Here is a 14,430-nt window from a genome sequence, read left to right as displayed (position 1 = left end):
TCGCCTCACACCTCCAGGGTTGGGGGTTCGATTCCCGCTCCCGACTTGTGTGTGTGGAGTTTGCATGTTCTCCCCGTGCCTCGGGGTTTCCTCCGGGTACTCCGGTTTCCTCCCCTGGTCCTAAGACATGCATGGTAGGTTGATTGGCATATCTGGAAAAAAAATTCCGTAGGGCGTGAGTGCGTGAGTGCGTGAGTGAGTGAATGAGTGAGTGAGTGTGTGATGGGTTGGCACTCCATCCAGGGTGTATCCTTCCTTGATGCCCGATGACTCCTGAGATAGGCGCAGGCTCCCCGTGACCCGAGGTAGTTCGGATAAGCGGTAGAAAATGGAATGGAATGATATTTGGAAGAATGTTAGTCATTTTCAGTTCCAGGACATCATTGACTATGATATTAGAAAACATTAGATGGTAGTTAAATGTGCCCCAAAACTGTTTGTTTTCCTAAATTCTTAAAAAATCTCATTTTGTGTTCAACAGAACCAAAATAAATTCCTACTATGGTGGATGATGTCCCAGAACTGAAAATTGCTAACATTCTTTCAAATATCTTATTTTGTCTTAATCGGAACAAAGACATTGATTCAGGTTTGAACCTCTCATAGATTGAGTAAATGATGACAGAATTTTTGGGTGAACTATCCCTTTAAATAGAGAAACGTTTTAATGCAAAATGGCTAAACCCCAAATTGTTTGATCGATTAAATGTGTGGTTACTCTGGTTTAAACCTACAGTCAGTCATACTAAACTGTGGACTTTTTGAATTCAAGTTTATAAAACGTTCATTTTGCGTGGGTTCATAGGGAGTGCACTGTAAATAACCATAAATGAGCCCTTGTTTGCCAAAGGCAATAATGTGTATTGAAATAAATTCTTCTATAAATGATATTTATTTATAGGAAGAGATATGTTATAGTTTTCTAAGCAATATGATGTGTCTAGAAATATTATTTGAGACCTTTCCATGCAGGAACCAGCCCTGGCACCCACCTGCAACACCCTATATGGACGAGTTTTGCATTGACATATTCTGGTTCTCTGTTACTATCACTCACTTGCATTGCATTAGCAGCGAAGAGGTTGTGGGTTCGAGTCACGTGGAACACAGATACTGAACAAATGCGCGGTTAGTCCTTTAGAAAAGCGTGTCTGCCAATCAAAAAGAAGTAATTATGTATCTGGACACCTTGAGAATCCGCCTCATGCTCGCCCCCCCTTCCTCGATCGTTGCCTGCACATGTAATCTCCAACATGTTGGTTATTTCTGCACCTCCAGACTACAGTAGTTTAATCTCTCCAGATAGCAGCGGGCTTTTGGCAGGAGCGTCAGAGCGCATCTCTAGAGGTGAGTCAATAGACGGGACGCTGGTCGGCTTGCCGTCCCATCTCAGGACGCGCGTGAGAAACTGATGAAGTTACACTTCACATTTGTGTTCACATTTGGGTTTGAGTTTATGATCTCGTTTAGCCTAGTGTAATTATTTTTGCGTGCAATACGTGTTACATGGACATAATGTAATGCGTAATAGTGTCGGATAATTTGTATTCCTTGCACGCGCACAACAGAACTCGTTCTTGACTCGTTTTTTGCAATATATGCATCGATACGCATGTATTTGAAAGTTTTCCGTTGCATTAATTGCACAGGGATGTGCATGGTTGCATTTGGGACGCGACGCCAATGTCTGTATCGTTGAGATCCGCACCCCGTCCGCTTTCAGCTCATGTCGTTATCTGTCACTGCTGCCCGTGCTTGCGCTTCGATAGTTTCTGCAATAGACGGAAATCTTGCTGGAGTCGTTACCGAGCTGAAGGTAAGGTCAAAAACGGACTCTCTATGCATCACGTAATGCAACCACATATGCAAAATGACATAAATCCTTGTGTGACGCGAAATATGATAATGGCCGGTATGGGACATCTCGGCCCGGGACATACGCTGTATGAATGCGAATATGTCTGTGTGCTGAGTTGCATATCTATGTTTATGGTGGTCTCGTGGACTCAAGGGGATGGGATTGGTGTGAGTATATGAGGGGTATATGAGTTATTGTTTCAAGAAGACACTTCTTGTGCATTAAGAGGGCTGCAGAGGGAAAGCAAAGAAGGCAGGTACAGAATGTTCCTCTTTTCTGGGTCAAGAGATAATTGCAAAATCTGCACATTGATCAATTTGAAATGTTTAAAAATGTAAAATTAAATGATGCAAGTGGTTTTGTTTGGTCAGTGTGTTGTAATCTCTGTCATAAGGGAAAAAAATCTGATTTATTTTTTTAATTAAACGAAAAAGGTACATCTAAGTGTTTCTTGTTTAACATTTGAATGATACTTATTAACATTTATGCATTTGGCGGACGCTTTTATCCAAAGTGACTTTTTGTTTGTACATGTGTGTCCTTTGGAATAGAACCTAAAACATTTGGTTAGCGCAATACTCAACTAGTTGAGCTAAAGGAACAAAGTCATGCATTTAAATGCATGAAAATGTTACATTTCATGAATAATTTGCTTTAGGCTTATGCTTCTATCCAAATCTATAAATCTTTCATCACGGATCGATCCCATGACTCGCGTTGCTCTACCAATTCAGATGAAGAAATAAATATATATGTATCAATATCAACTCTATGAAATCATTTTTAATTGATTTCTTATTTGTGACCCTGGACCGCAAAACCAGTCTTTTGGGTCATTTTTTTCGAAATTGAGATTTTTACATTATCTGAAAGCTGAAGAATTAGGCTTTCTATTGATGATGAGTTGTTAGACTAGGACAATATCTGGCTGAGATACAACCGTTTAAAACTCAGGACTCTGAGAGTGCAAAAAAATCTAAATACTGAGAAAATTGCCTTTGAAGTTGTGAATCAGGGGCACTGTGGCAGGCTATCCACTCACAAAAATAAAGTTTTTATAAATTTAAGGTAGGAAATTTACAAAATATCTTCATGGAACAGGATTTCTTCTTAATATCCTAATGAATTTTGGCATAAAAGAAAAATCTATAATTTTGACGCTTACTAAAAATGTTCCCTTGCTACTTAAGACTGGTTTTGTGATCCAGGGTCACATTTAGGAATTCAATTAGAATTAGCGTACTCATATTCAACTCGTGTGTCCATTTTACTTTGAGTACTTATTTATTTGGACTTAATCGCGATCCATCATTCCACATTGTTCATATGGACAGTGCGGACGATGACAAAACCACTCGATGTCCTGATGTTCTCTGACATTACGCCTGTAGTCCTTTCATGTCTCTTATTGGATGTTCCTTTCAGGTTATCTGATTTGTCTATTAAGGTGTAAGCACACAAATCTTGTGTTAGTTCCAGAAGAGTTTATTCTTTTCTTCAAACTGATGTATTTATTATATGTAATTTCAAGCGACTTGTGGTGGATTATTTTAAAGCGAGGCCAAAGATCACAGTCTTAAACTTGTTATATAAGTGTAATGAGAGCAAGTTATGAAATTATCGGATTTGAAAGTACACAGAAGTCTTTCCAGAAACATTTGGTGCTGGCTGGTAAAATTGCAGTCTTTTGCGCTGCATTTATGTGGTATTCGAAAACCTTTTATGGCGTAACCTTGAATTAAACAGAAATGGATGCGGTGCATAATAGCTGTTCATTCACGGCATCCCTGCAATTTCTGCTACAGTATACTCGTGTGCCTTTGACGTTACTTGCTTAGAATACTGGATGTATTTAGGTGAAGATGATTCATTTTTCAATCCTTTCAGACACATGGATGTACCTTTGTGTTAGAATTGGAGAGGTCAAGGCACTTTAAACACAACACACCTTTGCTGTATCAATGTAAATGGATGCGCTGTAGTTATTCGTCTGTGTAAGACTCCTCAGCTCCAAATGTGTTTAGATGATGTCCCTGTCTATACGTTGACCTGCCAACACACGATTAGCTTTTCATGACAACATCGGTCTTAAAGGCATGTACAGCCAATCAGCATCTCAGGAATTGTTAAACAGGACGGCCCAATGGAAAGACACAGACAGAGAGAGCTAGATGGAGTTTGTCAAGCGAAAGCCAATAAGAAACATGAGTCAAACTGAGCTTCACTTCTGAGTTTACACTTGGATTCCTCCGACTGTCAGTGGAGATGAAGGTTTTCTGATGTTTCATCTTGATTTGGATTTTTAATCAGGTTTATATTAGGAACGGACCTCATGGCTCCGGGTATCTTAAGGGTTATTTTAAATGGAACTAAAGGTATATTTACAAATGGTTCGTATGAATGGACATCGTTTCTTTATTTTGCAGAACAGACATTTTATGAAGAGCTTTGTTTCTTGTTTTGTCCTGATTTCTCCAGAAAAACCTTTAGAAGCAAACGCTGAAATGGGCCGAAAGGAAGGAGATTACGATTGGAAGAAAAATACTGACAACATCCAGGATGTGTTTGAATTCATGGAGGTGCTCGGATCGTAAGTGTGAATTTCAGCTTTCATGCACTGCTTAATTTTATCACTATTTGTGGGGTTTTACTGACATGAAATTCAAATTGCATGAAATTCATGCGTTTAGATGTTTGCGTTTAGTGGATTGAGTTCGGTATATATTAGGTACTATAAAGTAGAGGTACTTAAAACAGATGGAAACCATTAAGACTTTAAAGTGATACTTCACCTGAAAATGAAAATTATGTCACCATTTACTCATCTTCGAGTTGTTACAAATGTGTATAAATGTCTTTGTTCTGATGAACACAGAGAAAGATATTTGTAAGAATGCTTGTAACCAAACAGATCTCACCACCCATTGACTCCCAATCTGTTTTTTGTTCTGTTGAACACAGAAGAAGACAATTTGAAGAATGTAGGACAGCAAACAGTTCTGGGGCACTTTTGACTATCATCATATTTTTCCTACTATGGGAGTCAATGGGGGGCGAGATCTGTTTGGTTATAAGCATTCTTCCAAATATCTTTCTCAGCAAAGAGAACAAAGAAATGTATACATATTGGAACAACTCGAAGATGAGTAAATGGTGACAGCAATTTTGGGTGAAGGATCCCTTTAAGATCTTTATAAAACATAACGTTACCATTAGAAAAAACGCGAACTTTAGTGTAAAAGTTTGTAATTTTGTTGAGGTCATTATTAAGGGTTCTATAAATGGATCTGATAAAGGTAATTATTCTTCCCCTGGCAACGACCGAAAATGGATTGACCCAACTTTACAGGATTTGGCACAGGCCTTTACTCCTTTATAAGCTTGCTAATTCAAGGCCTGAGATGTTCGGGTTTTGGAGAGATTAGTGGCTCGTTCGGAAAAGCTCAAAAGCTTTATCGACGAACATAACACACATGGGAGCATTGATTCAAAGTAAATAATAAGTAAAAATTTTGAACTGTCTGACTGGTCTCTGGCATAGAAGCAGACAGCAGTCATCTGTTGTCCTGTTGTGATGTCATTGTGCACATTAGACCGTGAGCTCAGCATATACGGGCAGCTGTACATCATCTTTGCTGACTGTACAGTACAGTGTACATTAGGCAGAATAATCTTGTTATGGTTGATGCCTCTGTAGACACAAACTAAAGTGAGATAGGCAAGCACAGGATTTATTCACGCTGAAATGATGTCTGCAATAATCCCTCACCTCACGCGTTTATTAAACACAGTTGCATACTGGTTTTAACGGAAGAGTTTGAAGTATTTTTACCATTAAAATGTTGGAAACTCTGCTTGAGATGTAATGCAGCGAGAGGCATTTAGGTTGAGATGTTTCCTTCTCTCCGGATTGGGTTTTCGGTAAATCAAGGGTAAAGCAGAGGTTAAGACACATCCAGACTGTTTGAGAGTGTTAATCTCGTTGGCCGACAGGGATCACACACTTCAGGAAACAACTAACTGGATGGAAAGCTTTGTGCTAATCTGACCAGCATGGCCTGCAATGTGCAGCGATTTATGCCTTCTGTTTTTGGAGAAGTTTACCATTGTGTTTTGAGACTTGTCTATAGTGTAAGGTGTGAACTAAAAAGTGCATCTGAGATCATCTTAATTCACAAACCTCTTGCAGAGGGATAGTGGTGAAATACGCTTGTTTTATTGTAATGTGGGTCTAAAAATAGAATCTGTTAGATAAAAGTCTGACATTGATTTGAGACTAAATAAGATTAAAGGCATTTCTTTTTGCTGAGTTTTCAACTAAGATTGAGTTTTCCAAAAATGGCTTGAGAGAAATAAAAAGAAGAACAAACGAGAGTGCAATTGTTGAAACACATGAAGAGTGTGGAGGTGTTAAATAAATGCAGATTGTAGAGGTAAAATAATCTGGATTTGAGTAAATTTAATGAGAAATGTTTTAGTTCATATTGAGATCTTCAATAATATTGACATTGGATTGAACTTGACAAATCTGAGCTCAGTTTGAGACACTGTTGAAATCTCTACTGAAACTCTAATGACAAAGACATTTGTGAGTTTGTTGTAGAAAAATGAGATACGTGTGTATAGAGATCTCCCAGCCTTGCCTCTGGATGTTATTGGTTCCAGTGGGACATTATGGTCCATGGGAGTTGAGCACAATGGCTTCCTCTGTCAAAACAACCTGAATTTAACTCCCACAATCCCTTCTGTGGGGGTTAACACCCATCCAGCTACAGAGCAGCATCTCACGTTGAATAAATCTTTGGTATGTTTGGCTGCATGGCGGATGCATTTACTGACCTTCACTTTGAGCTGTATTTAGCTTATTTATTTATTTCGTGACGCGTTTCAATCAACTCTGCATTATGTTATGAGGTCAGAGCTTTCTGAGGGTTTATTCACTCGGTGGCCGTGGGTGATGTGCATCTCATTTCTCAATCAAAGTGGAAAACACGTGTGGGAATATGTGTTAGACGCTGGACGTGTCAGAGAGACACGGTTCGATTATATGTGTGTGTATTTTAGAAAACAAATCACATTACTGCAAAATGAGTAGAAGTATTAATAACGTGTAAATAATACATTCTTTTATTATTGATAAATTATTTAATTATATACAATATAAATTATATATATATTATATGTAAATATTATTTATTAAAAAATATGAATTATATCTTTCACCATTACCTGTGTTTACAAGCAATTTGCAGTTTATGGAAGGCATTTATTATAGTAAATTAATAAATAATAATAATACATATTAATAATGGAAATAAATAAATAATAAATTAAATAATTCATAAATAATAATGAATCAATAATAATAATAATAAAGATAATAATTAATAACAATAATACAAATAATTTGTACAATTTTAATCATAAAATACATAAAAAATACATATAATAATAAAAATGCTTGATAAACTGAAAGACAAGAGTAAAACAAGATACTGAATACAATCGTGATTTTTGCTGTACAAAAAAGTACAAAAGATTTACTAAAAACAACTAAACAATGATAAAGATATTATGTTAATGATATTATTAATATGTTAAACCAGTGATATTTATAATCTCAGCAACCCTAAGATGTTCTTTAATAGCCCAGATAACCCTCCACCAATGGTCATCTAGTCTCTTTCCATCCAAGGTTTTACAGTGCCAGGTGACCTGCTCGCTTGCCTGTGTCACACCTGGACACCTGAGCCATTATTGTTTCCGTTGCGTAAGGGATTTTACATGTAATCCTCATCCCAGGACAGCTATTCCCGGTCACAGCTGAAGATCACATGGAGAAAAGAAAATGAACCACTTAATGTGATGTCCAGCAGCCCCCGCCACCAATATCCTGAGACTTTAAGAAAAGACGGTTTCATGAGGTTTACTCAAACACAACAAAACAGCAAAATAAAATATTAATGCTCTCTCCCTGAGCAGCCAATACATGCCTACAGCACAAATGCAGGATGCATAAGGTGTTTGTGTTTCACTTTTCAAGTGTTGTCTGCGATAGCTGTTATTAACTGAACTGCACCTGGTGCAGCGTGCTGATCTCCGTGGGGTTAAAAAGTCACATCCTTCATTAAAACCCCCTTTACTGCCATAACATAAATCCTGCATCATGCTCTCTCAGATCAGCAGAAAAAGCCCAGCAACTTGAGCATTCAACCGTTTCTTTCTTTTGTTCTTCAGGGGAGCATTCGCTGAGGTCTTTATGGTGAAGGAGAGGAAAACTGGGAAACATTTCGCCATGAAGTGCGTAAAAAAAAAGAGCAAAAGGGACCTTATCCTGGAGAATGAGATCGCTGTGTTGAGGAGGTGAGATGTGTCTCCAAACAAAGAACATACAGTACTAAGTCTTCTTCAAACTGTTCCTGCAGTCTCTTCAGCGATGCACATCGTGTCCCTTTTTTCATGCATCTGAATGATCTCGTCAGTACTCTATGATCTGAACAGTCTGCATTACATTAGGGACACTTCCAAAACTACTACTCTGTGTTGTCAGAGCTGCTACGCAATAAAATAGACATTAAATGGGATTTAAATCATTCATATTTTAATGCTAAAACAGCTAAACCATTATCATTGATTTCTATTCATTTATTGTTATTGTCGTTTAGGATCCAGCATGAAAATGTTGTTTGCTTGGAGGATTTCTATGAAAGTCGGACGCATTACTACCTTGTCATGCAACTGTAAGTAACGTTCACTGCCTCTGTTAAACTTTCAGGTGATTATGAATCTCTTTGGTGCTTTTGTGAGGGATGTTGATAGATTTCCTCTGCTCAGAGTTTCAGGCGGTGAACTGTTTGATCGGATTCTGGACCGCGGCGTGTACTCTGAGATGGATGCCAGTGTGGTTATCAGACAGGTGCTGGAGGCGGTCAGCTACCTGCACGAGAGCGGCATCGTTCACCGTGATCTCAAGGTATTTAAAAAATCCATATTTTTTGAAAAATGTGACCCAGTCTGTGAAATCCAGGCTAAAGTCTAAAAATCTCATAATGATTTAATGAGAATTAGCGTTTGATTTCAATCATTAAATTCACTATGATTTTAGTCTTTTACTCAGTCAATATTAAAGATGTCAAGATTATATTTTACAGAATGCTCTTTACATTATAGAGGATTAATTTTTTTTAGAAAGTAATTAAAAATGACTTAAGATGGGTTTTTACAGACTGGGCTTCACAAATAGTAAACTCATGGAAGCGATGAAATAACACAAATCTTATTATGGGAATGTTTTTTACTACTTCAGTCCATTTATCAACCAGCTTCTTGAGGTCTCACCCTAAAATGAAGGAGTCTCCATTTATTCTGGGTTTTAATTGGCTGATTTACATCATTCATCATTCTTCCATTTAATAGATAAAATCCCCAAAATAACGAAATAATGCATTTAAAATTACGTTTTATAATGAAAGAAATAATAATTTGTAAGGTTAATATGATAAAATAATTTAATTATATATATTCGGTTTTAAACATAATTCTAATTAATTTCACTATATTTATTTTGCACAAAAGTAGGTTGTGTTCTTTGTATTAAATCGTTTGCATGATATTGTTGTAGGATTTTTTAGTATAGAAAACAATAAATCGCAAAAAAATTACTTGAGCTGGGTTTTCACAGAGTGGGTCACAAATAGTAAACTCATGGAAGCTATGAAATAACACAAATCTTATTATGGGAATTTCTTTTACTAAAATGAAAATCTTCAGTCTGGTATTTGTCACCCTTAGTCATTTTATCAAGCAGCTTCTTGAGGTCTCACCTTTTTCTTATTGGCTGCTTATCATCATCCAGCATGAGTCCTCCATTTATTTTTTAATCTTCAAAAAAAAATAACGTTATATAATGAAAGAAATAATAATTTGTAAGGTTAATATAATATATAATGTAATAATATATATTCGTTTTAAAGCATTAATCTAATTAATGTCACTATATTTATTTTGCACAGAAGTAGGTTTTGTTCTTTTCATTAAATAGTTTGGAATATTGTAGTAGGATATTTTAGTATAGAAAACAATAAATCTAGACTAGGTCACATACAATACATAGTGAAATTTTCCAATTCGCCAGGGAGGATTCTGGGTGCATATCTCCCAGCCCTCATATATATGCGTTTCAACTCTCTGCAGCCTGAGAATCTTCTGTACTACAGTCCTGATGAAAACTCTAAGATCATGATCAGTGATTTCGGCCTGTCGAAGATTGAAGAGAATGGAATCATGTCCACCGCCTGTGGAACTCCAGGATATGTGGGTAAGAACAGTGTGCGTAGTGCAGCCTGTGCATGTCAAAGCAAAACTAAATGGCATTGAACCAAAGAATCCGTGTGAAATAATGTGGAATGAGACTTTGATCTGATGTCATTTTGTCTTTGTTTCCTTTTTTCACAGCTCCTGAAGTGTTGGCTCAGAAACCCTACAGTAAAGCTGTGGACTGCTGGTCTATTGGAGTTATCACATACATTCTGTGAGTCCCCAAACGCAACAGATCACGTAATTTTTAAGAAGATTATTAGGGTCCGCATGGTTCTCTAGACTATGAAGTGAAATGTGCAGTAGAGCTTAAAACAGATGCCGGTGTTCTAAAATTGGAAACCAAACGCTTAGATTTAGAGAACATCAGTTAGTAGGAACGAGTAAGAGATTAAAGACAGTTGACCTCTGTCCCCCTGGTGGACTATTAGTGAATTACATGTAAACATGCACATTCACACATTGTTTGTTCTTTACAGGCTCTGTGGATATCCTCCATTCTATGAAGAAACAGAGACTCGTCTTTTTTCTAAAATCATGAAGGGGCAGTTTGAGTTTGACTCGCCCTTCTGGGATGATATTTCTGAGTCTGGTTAGTATCTTCTATCACTCATAAGGCTACTGTCACTTATGTACGTATACTTTCCTCTAAAAATGTAAACGGATGATTGATTTCTCAACCTCATGTAAATGTATTATCTCTCAATAGCCAAAGACTTCATCCGTAACATGATGCAGAAGAATCCTAAAATGCGTTTTACTACAGAACAGGCTCTACGACACCCATGGTGAGTGACTGCTGTACAGAGATAGCCCTTTTAAAGCTTGGTTCTTTTTATTTTCTTAAAGTTCTTGTAGAAAACTGAAAATGAATACAAATGAGACAAGTGTTGATATACAGTCAAATTGGAAGGTGTTGATCATTTGCTAATGGAAAAAGTCTGTCATTCTTCAATAACCCTCACGTCATTCAAAACCTGTCTTCTGACTCTGTCTTCTGTGTAATACAAAAGAAGATATTTTGAGAAATGTCTTCCTGGTTTTCTGTTCATACAATGGAAGTCAAAGGGGTGCTGTTTGGTTACCCGCGTTCTCAAAATATCTTCTTTTGTGTTCTGCAGAAGAAAGAAAGGCAAATCATTTGTTCAATCTTTTCCCCATTTCCAGTTGAAGAATAAAGAATCCTGAAAACCAAATCCTGCAGGTCTGATTTTAAACCCAGCTTTGTCTTGCAGGATAATCGGTAAGACGGCCCGGAGTCAAGACATCTACCATTCTGTCAGCGTGCAGATCCAGAAAAACTTTGCCAAATCCAAGTGGAAGGTAAAGTCATGTTACATAAAAGGGTGAATACAGTGTTGCGTTTGGATACTGTGGTTTAACCCCAGTTGGCTTTTTTAGCCGATCTCTGGCCTGGTTACACAATTTGAGCCATTTTGTCATCTGCCAATCGTTGCTCCATCTCTTTCAATATCTAGAACCGACCAGATTTGGTTTAATTTTGACACACACTGTAGATTGAGATGTTTGAAGAGAAGTCACAAATAAATAGTCATTTTAGATGATGGCACTCGCATACAATATCGAAAACAACACCCACTAAAACGTTATTATACTTTACTGACTATTTGAAATGTTTTTTTCTCCAGCAAGCTTTTAATGCAACAGTGGCCATTCACCACATGAAGAAGCTTCAGATGGCTCATTCTGAGGCCTCTATGAGACAGAACCAGACCCCTCCGTCTGTACCTGAGATCAAGGTCATTACAATTTCCACACCTGAAGCTGTCAACAAGAAGCTGTTCACAGAGACCCCCGAATCAAACCACAACACTCCCAGTGAGCAGATGAATATTCCGTCCAGTTCCACAGAGTCGAAGAGTCAGTACCACCCTGTTCGGGTCAGTCACAGCGAGACAACCCATGTTGGAACCCTCACCATCGTGGAGAAGTGCAAACATGTTTATCACTCTGAGCCAGCTGATCTGAATGGGTATGTGCTTTTCTTGACCTAACGTAGGCTACTTAAAAAGGAAGGTGCTGACAATGATTAAACCTTTTGGTTCCCTAAAGAATTGTTCAGTCAAAGGGTCCTAAAAGACAATTTCTCTAAGTCTGATAAACCACTGCAAAGAACTTGGATAAAAGTGTCTGCTATATGCAAAATTAGGGAACCACAGGCCCACAAAAAACCTTTACGAACTGTGTTATTATAAAAAAGTATATTAAGTATATATATTTACTGTGTAAAAAGCACTATAGCATTTTGATCATACCATATAAAAAAAATCTAAAGTTCTATATAGACATTGTTTACAATCATTATGTTTCAAAAATGTAGTATTGGATAAAAAAGACAAATATTATTTTTTTCATTTAGATTATTGGTGCTAAACCTTAATGACTTCATTGTCCAAAATAACCAAACATGAATAAATGCCTAAATTTCTACTTGTTTTAGCTTATTTTAATGCTTTATCTCACGTTAAATCATATAAAATCATAATCATAGCCTCGTCTGTCCCGGACCCCTGTTGAGAAACGTAAAAATTAAATAATAAAAGATTAAAAAATACAAATAAAGAAACTTTACAATAAGCCTGTAATGTAAATTTAGGGAAGTTAAACTAGATTTTAATTTAATGTTGATACGTTTATGAGATGACAATTGCTTTCTCTAACCGTTTTAAGCTTTGGATTTCTTCAGGTATGCAAAAAGAGGCTCAGGTCGTAATGGACAGAACCTGCAGACTGGAGTTTGCTCCGTCATGTGATCTGCCGTAATGGAATGATGAAGTCAGTATGATTGGTGAGTTTATTTATTTTTTAGCTGCTGTTTGAAAATGCGAAATGATTTTATCAAGCTATGATGTTTGCTTACATCTGGTGCTCTTTGCAGGTCTGTGATCTCTCACCCAGCCACCGGTTCCTTTCTATGGTCAGGTCCGTTGCTCTGCTCCCCGGGCGGGAGCGTTTGCATGACAGTCGTCCTCCAGCCGTTCTGAAACACTGAAGTTTAGGAGAGTGCCTCCATATCTGGACATGTAGTCACAATGCACGAGCATAGGCTGTCACACACACACACATACACACACACGTTCAGTATCTTTGACACAGGTTAGCTTCATTTGCACAGTAGGTGCTGACATTTCGTATTTTCCAGTGAGGAAACTGTTTCACATTATGGTTTATTAATCTCTCTGTATTAAAAGATTGGACACTAGGGTCAATTTTATTGGGTGCTTATGTTGAGGAGTATTGAGAGTTTGATTCAGTTTTCATGTATGTATAATCTCTGTAAAGTTTGGCTTTGGTACTTGTTACTGTGTGGTATAATGTACTGCAGTAATCCATCGGAGGTTTATAACACTGTTGCTTTACTGTAAACTCTATTTATCGATAGAATATTGTGAATCGATGGACGTCATAAGAAAGCTTTAATTTATCTAGAGTGAATGTTTATTTTTCTAATGCATAATTTATTATTATACAGTGTGTATATTTTTTCCCATTATTTCAGAAAACCATCAAATAATATTACCTTTGTTGTGTGTTCAATAAGGCAGTTATATACCTAAATACATTAACTTTACTGTTAAAAATACTCATAAATGTTTAAATTTTAAGAGATTATGGTTAAGTGTCCTCTTCAGAAAAGTTAATGTTGTTTAGACTGCTAATAGCAATGCTTTGTGCAATATTTGTACAAATAAATTCTGATATACATCACTGTTCTTTGCATCCTTGGATTATTGTTAATCAAAATAATCTCTTATGTTATCTCAAATATGACGTTATTTTTAATGATCAATTATCACGGATAAAATGATAGCGATAGCAATATCATTGTGATAAATATTGAAATTCACAAAATGAATAGTGCTCTTGATCAAATTCCAAATATTTAATTTAGATTTTTTTCTCTTTTTTTGACGAATGATTCATTCTCAACCTTTGAGTCTAGAGACACAAATGTTTGCATCTCTCCAGTTAAAAAAGGATTTGACCCACCTCAATATGGTACACATGGCTGACCTGTACTGTAGATGCTGTGCATGTCACTCGTGTGATCTCAGATTAACACGATTAACCTCATTGCTGAATGTGCATAAACACACAGTGGACAGCAGATGATGTTATGATGGTCTGTCGTCCTGTGATTGGTCAACTGATGAAGTGAAAGACGTGGGAAAGTTTCAAGATGTACACAGTAATATACATATACTGTTCAAACAGTGAAAAAATATGTGCAATTA

The 14,430-nt window shown here is 36.9% G+C and overlaps 1 protein-coding gene across 2 annotated transcripts; it reads left to right on the top strand.

Moving 5' to 3' along the window:
• Window positions 1–1,247: 1,247 nt before the first annotated feature.
• camk1gb (calcium/calmodulin-dependent protein kinase IGb) lies at window positions 1,248–13,903 on the top strand. 2 transcript variants are annotated; one of them, XM_056733301.1, is made up of 13 exons: window positions 1,248–1,347; window positions 4,337–4,448; window positions 8,096–8,221; window positions 8,524–8,598; window positions 8,693–8,831; window positions 10,052–10,175; window positions 10,313–10,388; window positions 10,654–10,766; window positions 10,884–10,962; window positions 11,410–11,497; window positions 11,824–12,167; window positions 12,882–12,983; window positions 13,074–13,903. In XM_056733301.1, the coding sequence occupies exons 1-12, from the start codon at window positions 1,254–1,256 to the stop codon at window positions 12,946–12,948; spliced, it is 1,437 nt and encodes a 478-aa protein (XP_056589279.1). In that variant the 5' UTR covers window positions 1,248–1,253; the 3' UTR covers window positions 12,949–12,983; window positions 13,074–13,903. The 2 variants fall into 2 exon arrangements, with proteins under 2 accessions (XP_056589279.1, XP_056589278.1); XM_056733300.1 differs by lacking the exon at window positions 1,248–1,347 and adding an exon at window positions 1,420–1,816.
• The last annotated feature ends 527 nt before the right edge of the window (window positions 13,904–14,430 follow it).

Source organism: Triplophysa dalaica, chromosome 20 (genome assembly GCF_015846415.1).
Source record: "Triplophysa dalaica isolate WHDGS20190420 chromosome 20, ASM1584641v1, whole genome shotgun sequence".
Taxonomy (NCBI): domain Eukaryota; kingdom Metazoa; phylum Chordata; class Actinopteri; order Cypriniformes; family Nemacheilidae; genus Triplophysa; species Triplophysa dalaica.
Note: the sequence above shows the minus strand (reverse complement) of the source record. Positions and strands in the feature narration are given on the sequence as shown.